The sequence below is a fragment of the Lupinus angustifolius genome, chromosome LG16, assembly GCF_001865875.1.
Source record: "Lupinus angustifolius cultivar Tanjil chromosome LG16, LupAngTanjil_v1.0, whole genome shotgun sequence".
NCBI classification, from domain to species: Eukaryota; Viridiplantae; Streptophyta; class Magnoliopsida; order Fabales; family Fabaceae; genus Lupinus; species Lupinus angustifolius.
Genome location: NC_032024.1, coordinates 6,885,986 through 6,899,459, shown reverse-complemented (window position 1 = coordinate 6,899,459; position 13,474 = coordinate 6,885,986). Strand labels below are relative to the sequence as shown.

Here is a 13,474-nt window from a genome sequence, read left to right as displayed (position 1 = left end):
CAGAACTTGAAATAACATACATATTCATCAAAACAACTAGTTAGCAACATTGAAAAGTTGGAGCCATTTCCTGAAATTGCCCTTTGCATAATAGTTTAGGACAGTGCAGAAAACTTGGAGCTGTTCTCTTAAACTTGGCGATTGCTTTTTACACCATCCCTTTTGTTATTTGCACACCTATTTATTGTTAAAAAATTCTTTTAAAATCGCCCTTGTACAAATTTCTGAAACAAATATTTTAGTTAAACTGGTATAATATTTTTTAGAAAGAGCAAGTATGGGGAGTAATTCAGAACTTGATAAAATGGTCATAGTTTTTGCTCTGTTGATCTGTTCATAAAGGTGTCTTTCAATTTTAGATGCCATTAAGTGACACTGATGAATAAGATGTAAATATTGTACACATTTCAGCATGAAGAGAGGTAGTGGAGGGTCATGAGAGTTCTGCTTTGAATTGTTTAGGTCCTTTTGGTGAAAGAAGTGGACCCTGTTCACTGTCTGTACTAAAAAGTTGCAGTTAAACTGCCCTCATCTGACTTAGAATTGAAGGTCTTGTGGGAGCACATTTACTATCCTAAAAAGTGTTACTTCATGTGTTATTTGTTATGATTAGTTGAAAAATGTATTTTTAAAAACTCAATAAGTAAATATTTTTTTAACCAATAACATATGCGGAAGACAGAAGATGTGGGACAGAAGATGTACTCATATGCGGAAGATGTACATAGAACACTACAATTTTTGGGACAAAAGATGTACTCATATGCGGAAGACAGCTCAGGTTGAACACAAGCAGTACTTCTCACTGATGCTCTTTGCCACAATTTCCTCAATGGGTAGGTAAATATGGAAATGAAAGGAAACCATTTCCTTAAGTACATCATGTGTGATAATATGAAGTTTGAGGACTTGAAATTTAACTCAGTAAGTGTTTGTCTGGAACGAGTTGAGTAAAAAAGTAGCGTAAATAAGAGTCTCTGTAGCACCAAATATCTGATTCACATAACCGGGTGCATCAAATTGAACATAAGTAACAAGTAGCTACTATCGTATTTATCAAACAAACAAGCTCATTTCAAAGGAGGATGCAACTTCCCGCAAATAAATATGCACTACCTCTTCATGCACAAAAATTGTATCCTAGTTTTGGAGGCTGCAAAAATCATATCATATAAAATGTTTTTACAAAATTATGTGTTGCACTATTCATAATAGTCTGGGAACTTTGGGTATTTTTTCCAACATTGTAGAAAATTCTTCTATTGACTGCTGCTTGCAGCAGCATTTTCTTTCCTAAAAGCTCTTAGTTGTTCCTTAAATTTCTTACTCTCTTCAAAGTTGGCCTTTCGCTTCAAAGCTTTCTGTTGGGACACAAGGGAAGTTATTACAAACCAAAGGGGAGAGTAGATCAAAACAAAGAGATGCTTAAAAAAACCGGGAAAGAAAAGGAAATACTCACTTCTTGTCTGAAACAGCGGTCCAACTTAATTTTCAATTCTGTGCAGTCACCGAAGAATTTCCTAATAGGATGATCAATGTGACACTTTTGGAACTCCTCAATAATCTACAGAAAAGCAAAGTCTGTAATTAGAGGAGGCTATAATATATACTGATACACCATATACAAAAGTACAACCAAGTCTTAATTAATCTCATTAAGTGAGGTTGGCTACATTGGTCGAACGAAGTCATAATGTTTCATCATAAATCATGTTCATTGACAAATATTGATCTTTAAATCTTTTTTAATTGTTCTGCTTATGTTTTTCTTGACCTCTATCTTTCTCTAGAAATTGGACTAATCTCCATTTGATCTACTTTCCTTAGGGGTTTTTTAATGGTTTACTCCGTATATGTCCAAATCGTCTCAGGTATGATTCTACAATAAGACCTACTCTAACTTTCTCCCTAGTGCATTTATTTCTAATGATATATTGTCTAGTATGTTTACTCATTCATGGCAATATTCCTATCTTCACGAAATTTATTATCTTGTTGACATTTTACCACTCAACATTCAGTCTCATGACATTTGTAATCTTGTAATTGTGCGATAAAACTTCCCCTTGAGCTTGAGTTACATTTTTCTATCACATATGACAACTAAAGCACTTTGCCACTTAATTCATCCGGCTTGAACCCTATGGTTTACATCTCTATCAATTTCCTGATCGTATTATATTTTGACTCAAAATAATTAAATCTAATGACTTGTGATATAGTATGATCTCCAATTTTTACCTTTACAACAGGGTTTATCCACCTCTTACTAAACCTGCAATCCATATACTCCGATATAAACCCTTTTGATACACACTACAGACGTCCAAAAATATGGTTTCCAGCAACCCCAAGTTATCATGATTATTTCGAAGATATGTGATGACAACATTGGGCAGCAAATGAAAAGAGAAATGATCTGAATTCTAATTAGAATCATGAGGAAACATATGAGCAATTTTGGCTTCTCTTCCTGAGTCCACTATGAACCCTAATTGAAGATTGTCAGCGTAAATCACCCTTGGCAACACTTCTTTGTAGCTTAAGCCGCATTCGTTTGATCCAGAATGGGCTTCAAATAGCCCTTAGACCAGTCCAGTTTAGGAATTAGGATCAAATATGCTACAACTACCCATTATCCCACAGCATATGAATGGAAATATATCAAATTAATCCACAATATCATCATTAATCCACAATATTTCACAGGTTACACCTGTGACTCATGCAATAGCTGCCTGAATCCACATATGATACATGTAAAGAACAACTTTTCAACAAAAACTAAACCAAAGGGGTCTCAAGTGCATAAATGATGGTGATCAAGTATAATATTTAATTTAACCACAATTTTAAGCTAATTAAGCACATTTAACACCATTTTTTTGGCTAAGAGACATCAAAGCTAATCAAATTTAAGGCTTTTACTATAAACCAAAAGCTATGAGATTTTTTTAGGGGTCAAAGCTTTTAAGGGGTTGGATGATAACTGATAATAAGTAATGAAAGTTAAGTATTAAATTGCACTTGACCAAACATAAAAATGAAAAAAATGATTGAAATAAACTTACTTCAGCACACATTGGATGCTTGTGTAATGTTAAAGGAGGATGCATCTTTCCAACACAAAATCACTCTGCACCACTCCAACAGCTACAATATTATGATTTCGATTTGTTCCTACCGAATTGAGTGATAGAAGGTTCAAACGTAAAAAATGAAAACGACCCAAATGAAATCTATTGCAAAAGAATAGAACTTTAAAATCCAATTAAACTTAAGAAGACATCAGAATATAAGGGGAAGAGGAAGAAAAGATAAAATTGAAAAGTCGACTCCAAAAGCAAAATAAAAGAAGAGAAGAAAAACGGAATTGAACTCACAAAATCAAAATTTGCGTACCCTAATTAGTGTGATTCGATGGCTCAAATAAAAATCCCCAAAAGTGATGCCGTGTGTTTCTGTCTGGGAAGATGAATGAAGGAAGGGCAGTGGCTAAACGTGTCAAATTATCACATTTTTATTTCTTCTTTTTAAAATTAAAAAAATATGGTTTTTAATTTAAAAAATAACTAATTTGGAATTAAATGTTGGTACACTAATAAGTTTTTATCAGTTTTTTCTTAATAAACGTGACTTGTTATATAATAATATGTTATAGTTCTATTCATATAGTCAATTTTATTTAGTGAAATAAGAATTTAATTATTGTAATAAATTTTGTAAACAATATAACTATTAAGGTTGAATGAGAGTCTCTAGTTTTTGCATAGTAGCAAGTTTGTCATTCCACATTTTTACTTTATGATATGAAGTATTTAAGTTTTACCTATTTTATTTTATACAATTAAAATATATTTTTACATTGAGTTTATTTCATATAATAATTTTTTATTAGGTGTACTTTATATTATAATTTTTTGTTTTACTATAATATTAAATTTAAGGTAGAAATGGGATTAATATGTTGGTGGTTACATATGATTATTATTTTTTGTAAAAATTAAAAAGTGTTCAATGTAAAATAAGACAGTGAAAATTATACCAGAGTAATAGTTACACCATGTTTTGTTTTTTAGAATACAATTTCTCCTCATACTATGAGATAATTAATCTCCTTTAGCGAGAAAAAGTATGACACATGTACTGTTTTATTTCATTTTAGAAATATCTTTTGTAGAAAATGATTAAATATGATATATGTCATAATTTTAGTAGTCAAAGAAGATAATTTATCTTCTTATATCATGAGATATTTTATTCTCTTTACATATAGTAAGATAATATATTATTATTGACATAGTTATCCATATATCACATGACATCTTACTTCTCTCTACTATCATTAGAAATTTGGGCTGCCTTACTTGTGCTTGCATAATGCCCGTCTAAAATAACAATGTATTAATTTAAACAATTTGTTTGTTAGAAAAGTCTGCTAGTGAAACAGACATTTTCTCCTAATTGATAGATTTTCTCCTAATTGATAAACTAATTGTGGGTGGACCATCCCGATAAGCATAGCCTAAATTGTTAATAATATTATCTACCAACTCGGTGATGGTGGTGGTTGCGTTCGGGTTAGAGCATATCATTATAATTTGGGATGAGCAAGATTGACTTTACCCACTCACCCAAATATGATTAGTTTCATCGTGCCTTGATTAGATTTTGATTAAAAAATTATACTTGATTTAGGGTGGAGGTAATTGACAAACATTACTCAACTCATCCCTTATATATGCTTATTCAATTGTCTATATAACAATGACATCTATTTAACGCAAAGTATCAATGATTTTCTATTTTTAATCATTTATACATATATACAACTCATTAACAAAATATTTAGATATATATCATTTCATATGTAAAATTACATATTTATAATAATAAGTAATATTGAGAAATGTTTGTCCAGAAGAAATATATATTATGTTTAATTAGGTCTAGAATTGAATTCGGGTTCAAAAGTTAATTCGATCGATATTTTGGAACAAATTAGCTTTAAGATATAGTTTCGGGTTCAAAAAATAATCCGACCCACATTATAATGAGGTGGTGATTAGTATGTAATGTTGGTGGTGATTGTGATAGTCATTATAATGTTAATAGTTGTATTATTGGTGATGGTGTTATAGTAGTTGGTGAAATCAAGAGTAGTCGAAATGATTGTGTGGTCAAGCAACAATGGTGGTAGATAGTTGTGATAGTTGATGAAGTGATAATGATGGATAATAATATTTTTTTTGAAATATAAATGAAATTATAAAACTTGTATTTCTTTTGAGACTTTGAGATGAAATTATTTTGAAAATCATTAAAATTGTCATTTCGCCGCAAATATGTCAAATGTATTTTATTTTAAAAAATGTTATTCAAAAGTCAACTAAAAAATCAATAACCTCCAAATGGGATAATCTTACTTTTAATCATATCCTTATCTTTGAGAATAGTTTTCATCATTTCCTACATGTTGTAAATGATTTTTTTTTTTCATTTGAAATATTTAAAACTCCACAATGTGTTATTATTCCAGATAATGTAATGTGACACGACTTTCAAATACATACTTACATTTCTTTCCTAGTTACTAAATATTGCTAATTTATTCACTTTTAACCATCTTAAGATGTATTTATAATTTGACTTAAATATATGTAATCATTGGCACTACAATTCCTCCATTTATAAGTTATCAGCTCTTAAAATAAAATATGAATGATGCATAATATATATATATATATAGTACTCTTACATAGTAAGTAAATAAACGTTAAACTGTTGTAATTTCTTTTATAAATCACTTTACTAAATTTATAAGATGGGATAAAATTTTATATTGTTTAAATAATTGTAAACTTCAAATGATACTTAATAATTTTTAAATAAATCATATACCAAAAAATAGAAAAATTCCATTTGTAATGGAGAGTACATTTGCTGTCACATAATTTTGTGTCACACTTGATTGACCAGATTCTTTTTTAATAATTTTAATTTCAATAAACAAATTTCAACCATCAAAGTTAATGATACATAGAGTGGTACAAAAAGTGGGACAAAATATATGGTTCGGTGTCACAATCACCATAAATATAAATAAAAACAATATAGTAAATTACACTGACATCTCTGAATTTTAGTAAAAATTACACGAATCACCCCTCACTTTTTTACGCCTACACAAACCCCCTATTTTTTATATTTTCATTACATTGAAAACAATTATATATTATGCAATTAATGTGATAATTATACATTTATCTTAAACAAAAAAAATGTGATAAATGCTTAAACAAAACATTATATATTATGGACACAAATCTAAATAATATACAAATCAATGTGTTTTATTATTTTTGGTTCGTTATGATATATTACTAGAGTGATTTAAACAATATATCTTTAGAATTTTTGATGCATTCTATAACAAGAGTGATTTGAATTTTTGTTTTACTTAATTGCATTTATCACATTTTTTCTTTAAAAGTATAGAAAATAAGAGGTTTGTATAGATGTAAAAAAATAAAAAATAATTTGTGTAACTTTACTAAAACGTGTCAATGTAATTTACTCAAATCAATCAATATTAACGTGTGTTTGGTGATCTCTCGTAACAAAGTGTCTTTTCGATTCCTTCACCTTTGCAACATTAACGGTGGAAAAGGGAAAAAGATATTGAGAGTTGAATGAAAACATAGCGCGCACTTTGTTGCCAAACATGGAAAACAATGACTCAACTGCCCAATAAAACCATACCTCTTTTGCCGCTCTTTGCCTCATCCATTCAGTCCCACTTAAACTGTTCTGTTCACTTTTTCCGATTTAAAAAGGGCCGCCCGGTATACGAGACTCTTTTCCGATAAAAAAATGTTCCTTTTCTTCAACCTCAATAAGACCCTTTTGTTCACTTCAACTCAAAAGTTCAAAGTTCATTCCTTTCCCTCTTTTTGATCACTGGGTTTCTGTGATCAGTGATGGAACCGGTTTCTGGCTTGTTGAGCTTGGTATTTTCTTGGTCTCTTGACGATATACTCAACAATGACCTTTATAGAGACAAGGTCTGAATTCTCATTTCATGCCCACGTTTTGTTATAGGGTTACAGCATTGAATTTGGTTTATGTAATGTGTGTTTTTAGAGATATGATTGTGTAACTAGGCCACTAGGGTTAGAGCAACTTGTTGCACATTACTATCGAGCAGGGTTTTAAATTGTGGTCCAAAATCGCAATTAAGGTCACAATGTTTTGGTTATGGTAATATCTATAATTGCCTTGCGGCCGCAGTTTCCCGCAATTGCAGTAAATGCTATGTAAAATGTGTAATCATAACCATGATTCAACCGCACTTTAAAACCTTGAGCATGTTTACACTTTCGTCTGGTCTTGACATTGTTCTCTAGTGTTGGTTTAATTCATTGCTCTGTCAGCTGTTACAATTTTCTTTTCCGATATTGATACTTGCATGGTTGACACTTTTGTATGGTCTTGACATTGTTCTTTAGTGTTGGTGTAATTCATTGGTCTTACAACAGTTACAATTTTCTTTTCTGATATTGATATTTGGATGGTGATATTTGTTAATTATGTGTAATTTAAACTATATCCTAACTGGGGCTGAGTAGTGAGTACTGAGCATTTTAATTATACTGAAAATTTTCGGAACTGGATGGGTATGTAGTGGAGGACCTTTCTTTCTTTGCAGACAGATAATTATGGTTTCATAGTTGTAGTAAAGGAATAAACTTATGTGCCAAGTTTTTTAAGCCTAATGATTTATGTTCTGAACACCCCTTTGGATTTCATGGATATCTCTTATGATTTTTGTATTTCGGAACACATTTTGATCAACTTGCTTGTACCACAGTTTCCATTTTTCATTATCATCTTGCAGTTGATGCTAGTGCACTTCATGTTCTTTGCATATGGGATGTGCTTTTCAATAGCTTCTAAAAGTATCATATTTTTATCTTTTTATAGGTTAAGAAAATTCCGAGGACATTTTCGTCAGGAGATAACTATCTGAAGTCTTTTATTTTTCCACTTATTGAGGAAACTCGTACAGATTTGTGCTCCAATATTAAGATGGTGTCAGAAGCTCCAATATGCCAAATAATTGACATTGATTTTGCCCAAGATTACAATCCTCCAAACAATTTGTTATACAAGATTGAAATGAACACAGTAGTGGAAAGTGATAAAAAAGGGGATGTTTATGAGCCTGAGCCGGGAGATCTCATTGCTTTGACTAATATCAGGCCAAGATGCATTGATGATTTGAACAAGCCTGGAAATTCCTATTTCATTTCTTTGATTAAAAGGGTAAGACAGAATATAGAGAATAAAAATGCTTACAAGGTTCAAATACTAGCCTCAAAGCCTATAAAATTTGAAGCCTACTTGCATAAGGATGACAGGTACGTAGATGCTTTTGCTGTCTACATTGGTAACATCACAACAAATGTGCGTATATGGAATGCACTGAATACAGAGCCAGATGGTCCAGGCATGTATATCATCAAGAAACTTCTCCAACCTAATTCTGCAGTAAGATCAGATGTTGATTCTTTGTTTGTCTTTATATAATTTAGTTGTATGGCTGTACAAATGAATAACAGATGAAGCTAGACTTTTCTTTATATTTCCCCCCTATCTTATTCCATAACATATCTACGTCAATTTATTGATTGCATGAATGTATTTACATACTTTAGTTGTTGATATTGCATCTTCTTACAGGTTGGTGAAAACTGTGCTCAATGTTTCTCCAGTGAAAGGTACAATATTGATGTATCAATTCTTGGTGCTATTATCCGTTCATTTGATTTGAACAAATCTCAAGAAGACGGAATTGTAAGTTGTTTAGCTGCAAGGGAATGTTCTCACAAAAATACTGTGAAATTGATTTGGGGCCCTCCAGGGACAGGGAAAACAAAAACAGTTGGCTCACTATTATTTTGCCTCTTCAAAAGGAAATGCCAAACACTTACTTGTGCCCCAACTAATGTGGCAGTACTGGAAGTTATAACTCGGTTTCTTAGGCTAGTAATGGAGTCCCTAGATTATCACACTTATGGTCTTGGAGACATAATACTATTCGGTAATAAAAAGCGGATGAGGATTGACACTCGTGATGATCTTCTAGATGTATTTCTTGATTACCGTGCAAATATTCTTGCCAAGTGCTTTGCACCTTTATCTGGTTGGAAACATAATTTGGAGCTGATGATATGGTTACTTGAAAACCCAAGAGAACAATATCATAAGTACTTAAAAGATGAGGAAAAGAGGGACTATATGACAGATGGTGATGATTGTTTGAAAGAAGAGATGGAACAACATTTAATTCCAAGTCCACAAACAAATCAAGAAAAAATGGATATCAAATCCCAGGATCCGAAAAATGGCAAGCCAAATGATTGGAAGAGTATAGTCAATAAAACTTTAAGAGAAAGCAGGTTGTGTTTTAAGGAGCAAAACAGAAATAAATATCATAAACAAGAGAATAGGGGTTTTCTTTTTCAAGAGGAGAAAATAAAAACATTGACGTTGCTTGAGTTTGTGAAGAAAAAAATGAATTCCATCAGGATGCAGATGAGGAAATATGTTGTGGATATGTGTACTCATTTGCCAACTTCTTCAATTTCGTTAAGAGTCTTGAAAAACTTATTTGAATGTCTTGATTGGCTGAAAGATCTTTCGATGGTGCTGTCAGACAATTCCATTACTGAAGACGGATTCCAACTCGCCCTTAATACATCTGATGTTGATGAAAATAGACTTAGTTGCTATACTTGGCAGTCTAAGCTGTGTACAGCCAGGAAAAAATGCCTTAAAATACTGAAATCAATTCAAGATGTGTTGATTCTTCCTAATTTTTTTGATGAATCTTCAATTAAAAAATTTTGTCTTAAAAGAGCTCGCATGATTTTTTGTACTGCTTCGAGCTCTGCTAGATTGCAAGTAGAAGGACTTGATAGACTAGAAATGTTAGTTGTTGATGAGGCTGCCCAGCTCAAAGAATGTGAGTCAAATATACCTTTACAACTTCCGGGTCTTCGCCATGTTGTACTCGTTGGAGATGCGAAACAGTTGCCTGCACTAGTCAAAAGTGAGGTCTGTTCCAGTCTTGATTGTTCTTGTCTATGCCACAGCATGTTTAATATTATGTCTCACATTGTTTTTCTTTTATGAAATTCTTGGACAATTTTTTAACAACCTATGGATTTTGCTAGTATGCAGATTTCTGAGAAGGCAGGAATCGGAAGAAGTTTGTTCGAAAGGCTGGTTATTTTGGGTCATGAAAAACAGCTTCTCAATGTTCAATATAGAATGCATCCATCAATAAGCTCATTTCCAAATATGGAGTTCTATGACAAACAGATTTTGGATTCTCCAAGTGTCAAAAGTAGAAGCTATGAGAAGCATTTTCTACATGGAGATTTGTTTAAGCCCTACTCTTTTATAGATGTCGATTTTGGACAAGATGAACTTAATGAAGGGACTAGCCGAAAAAATATGGTGGAAGTAGCTGTGGTATCAAAGATTGTTCTTGACCTTTTTAAAGGTACTATTATAATATGATCTATATTTGAGTAAAAGTAACCATAAATTATAAATCAAAATAGACATGTTTGTTATGAATCTGCTTTATGTGTATAAGTTCTGAATAATTTTTTTCTCCTAATTGTTGAGGAGTTATTGTTGTCTATTGTCTCTTCACAGAATCAGCTTCCAGAAAACAGTCTGTTAGTGTTGGTGTTATATCACCGTATAAAGCTCAAGTTTTTGCCATCCAAGGTGCACTTGGAAAAATGTTCGATGGTGATGTTGGTAATGCCTTTTCCGTGAAGGTTTCTACTGTCGATGGTTTCCAAGGTGGCGAAGAGGATGTGATAATAATATCTACTGTCAGATATAATAATATGGGATCGATCGGATTTATTTCCAATTGTCAGAGAACTAATGTTGCTGTAACAAGAGCAAGGTATGATCTGTGCCCAGATATTGTACACACTTTTCTCTGCGTATTGTTTTTCATCACGGATGCACTTGTCCCTGTCTGTATAGGTATTGCCTTTGGGTAGTTGGTAATGGTGAAACCTTGATGAATAGTGGCTCTGTTTGGGAGAGATTAGTCCTCGACGCTAAGGCTAGAGGGTGTTATCATAATGCTAATGAGAATGAGAGGCTGTCTCGTTCGATTACAACTTCCATGATCGAGCTGGACCAAGTTGTTCATTTATTGAATACGAATTCTCCACTCTTTAGAAAAGCAAGGTGGAAGGTATGCTGCTTAAAATTGCTTTTACTATTCTATTTTAATTACTAATTAGTAAATACCTCATAATATTTCAAGTTAAACCACCAAGAGACATAACAAGGGAGAGAAAGCAGTTCCAAATTCCAACTAATATTTAATTTGTGTAGTTAACTGCATATTGTTGAGGGAAGTTTTGACAATTAAAAAAGGGACAAACATCTAACTAAAGTGAGAGCAATCTTCAGTCAACATCTTAGAAAAATTCAGTTGTCCTTCAATCCAGACTTATAGAATCCACATCTTGAATTCAGACCCTGGTTCAATTTCTTTCCTCATAACATCAGAGAATTCTCTGAAATCATCAGCATGTAATACATGAAAGGATATGACAGTTCATGTATTGATCTAGCTCAGAGTTGTACACTGCCATGCCCATCAGGTTTACGACAACATTAACAACAACCAGACCCTAGTCCCACTAGGCATGACCATCAAGTTTACTCCTCTCCGTAAAGATGATATAGATATTGACGAAATTTAGCTTCTCTTTAACCTTCAGATACATGAGATAAAAGCCTTCTCAGGATTCTTAAACAGCTTTTTACCATTGTCAGACATTTCTGTGACTATCTATCTCTATTACAGGTTTACTTCAATCCGGGTTTTCTCGACTCCATGGCAAAAATTAAAAGCACCAACACTTGCAAGAAAATATGTTTCCTGCTGACTCAACTTTCAAGTGGTTGGCGTTACCCTCACCAGGAGATAAATCTTGGAGTTGTAGATAACACTTGTTCCCCATTGTGGAAGGTGTATAAGGTCACTGAGTTGCTTTGTCTTGCATGGACCATAGACATTCTTGAGGAGAACTCAAATTATGTTCCAGTTTTGAAGATTTGGGATGTTTTGCCATTGTCTGAGTTATGGAAGGTGAAAAGGGATATTGACATCTCATACAGGAATAATTCTAATGATATTCTGAGAAGCTTTGAATTCAGATGTTCTGATGGGTATGGTTCTAATACCATCTTACTTGCTTCACATAGCTGAAAAATAGTGGAAAAAATATTTTACGAGAAAAAATGTAAATCGACTGTCTCTGCATCATCCATCATTCATGCTTAACCATTATTGACTATTCAAAAAAAGTAATACAAATGAATGGTAGATGATGTATTGATTATGTATAAATTTTTACACTGACAATACATAAATATTACACAAATGTTAACGTGGGGTGATTTTACTGCAGAAATTTTGAGGTTCCAGTGATGTGGCCAGCTAGTTCAAACTATACAACTAATAACAATTTGCCACAACCTGATCCCATGCAGCTTCTATGTAACCAATTTGCTCTTCTCAGTCTGATGGATGTTTAAATTAGAATCAATAGTGCATTACTCTTGCCTCCTTCAATTTTGTTTCTGATACATAAAACATAATCTCACCTGCTTTTGATAAATATAAGAAAATTCAAGAGAGGTGTATGTAGATTTTTCAAGGTATACTTTTATAGTTTGAGGAAGGTTGTTTATGTTTTTGAATAGAGAAGACTAATGTAATTCAAGTAAAATACAAGAGGAGATATGAGTAATGTACACTCAAATTCAATCAGCCAAAAGTTGCAGGTTAGTTACTATTTTGGGGTTTCATTGTCATGGACCACCTTAGGCCTCCATTTACTTTTTGGGATTAGAATTATGAAATTACATTTTATATTTCATATATATATAAATATAAAATTGCATACTTATCCTTATATCCAAAATAAATTGAATGAAGGAACAAGTGAATAAAAGTAGGGTACACTACATCTATACATCCTTACGTCTCGTGCGCGGCCTCATATGGTAGCAATGTCAAGCTATAATTCACAACAAAAATAATAATACTGGTCATTCAAGCTTACTCGTAATTCCAAACACTTTGAAGAAAAACTCACCCTTCCATTGGAGTCATAGCTCAAGTTCTTTCAGGCTCAGCTGTTAAAACACAATAAAGCTACAGCTGTTTTAATATGATTGTGCCTAAATGGAACCGGGATCCTGAGAAATTCTTTTTTCCTTCTGTTTTTAATAATAAAAATATTATTTCATTGTATATAAAAGGATATAAGTGTAAAACCATAATTTTCTTTTGTTTTTTCCAGAACTTGTTTCTTCAGTACTGAAGAGTGAGAATGTTTTCTTTGCAAAGCTAAAAACAGCT

At 32.4% G+C, this 13,474-nt stretch overlaps 1 protein-coding gene and 1 long non-coding RNA gene across 2 annotated transcripts; one reads left to right on the top strand and one right to left on the bottom strand.

The window, feature by feature from the left end:
- On the bottom strand, positions 947–3,090 carry LOC109329067. The gene is made up of 3 exons (XR_002105512.1): positions 3,072–3,090; positions 1,460–1,564; positions 947–1,361 (listed from the first exon to the last, which is right to left on the bottom strand). It is a non-coding gene; the product is annotated as an uncharacterized LOC109329067 (long non-coding RNA).
- Positions 6,637–12,929, top strand: LOC109329915. The gene is made up of 8 exons (XM_019563810.1): positions 6,637–7,064; positions 7,984–8,550; positions 8,743–10,119; positions 10,246–10,570; positions 10,729–10,990; positions 11,074–11,290; positions 11,912–12,276; positions 12,519–12,929. The coding sequence occupies exons 1-8, from the start codon at positions 6,981–6,983 to the stop codon at positions 12,643–12,645; spliced, it is 3,324 nt and encodes a 1,107-aa protein (XP_019419355.1). The 5' UTR covers positions 6,637–6,980; the 3' UTR covers positions 12,646–12,929.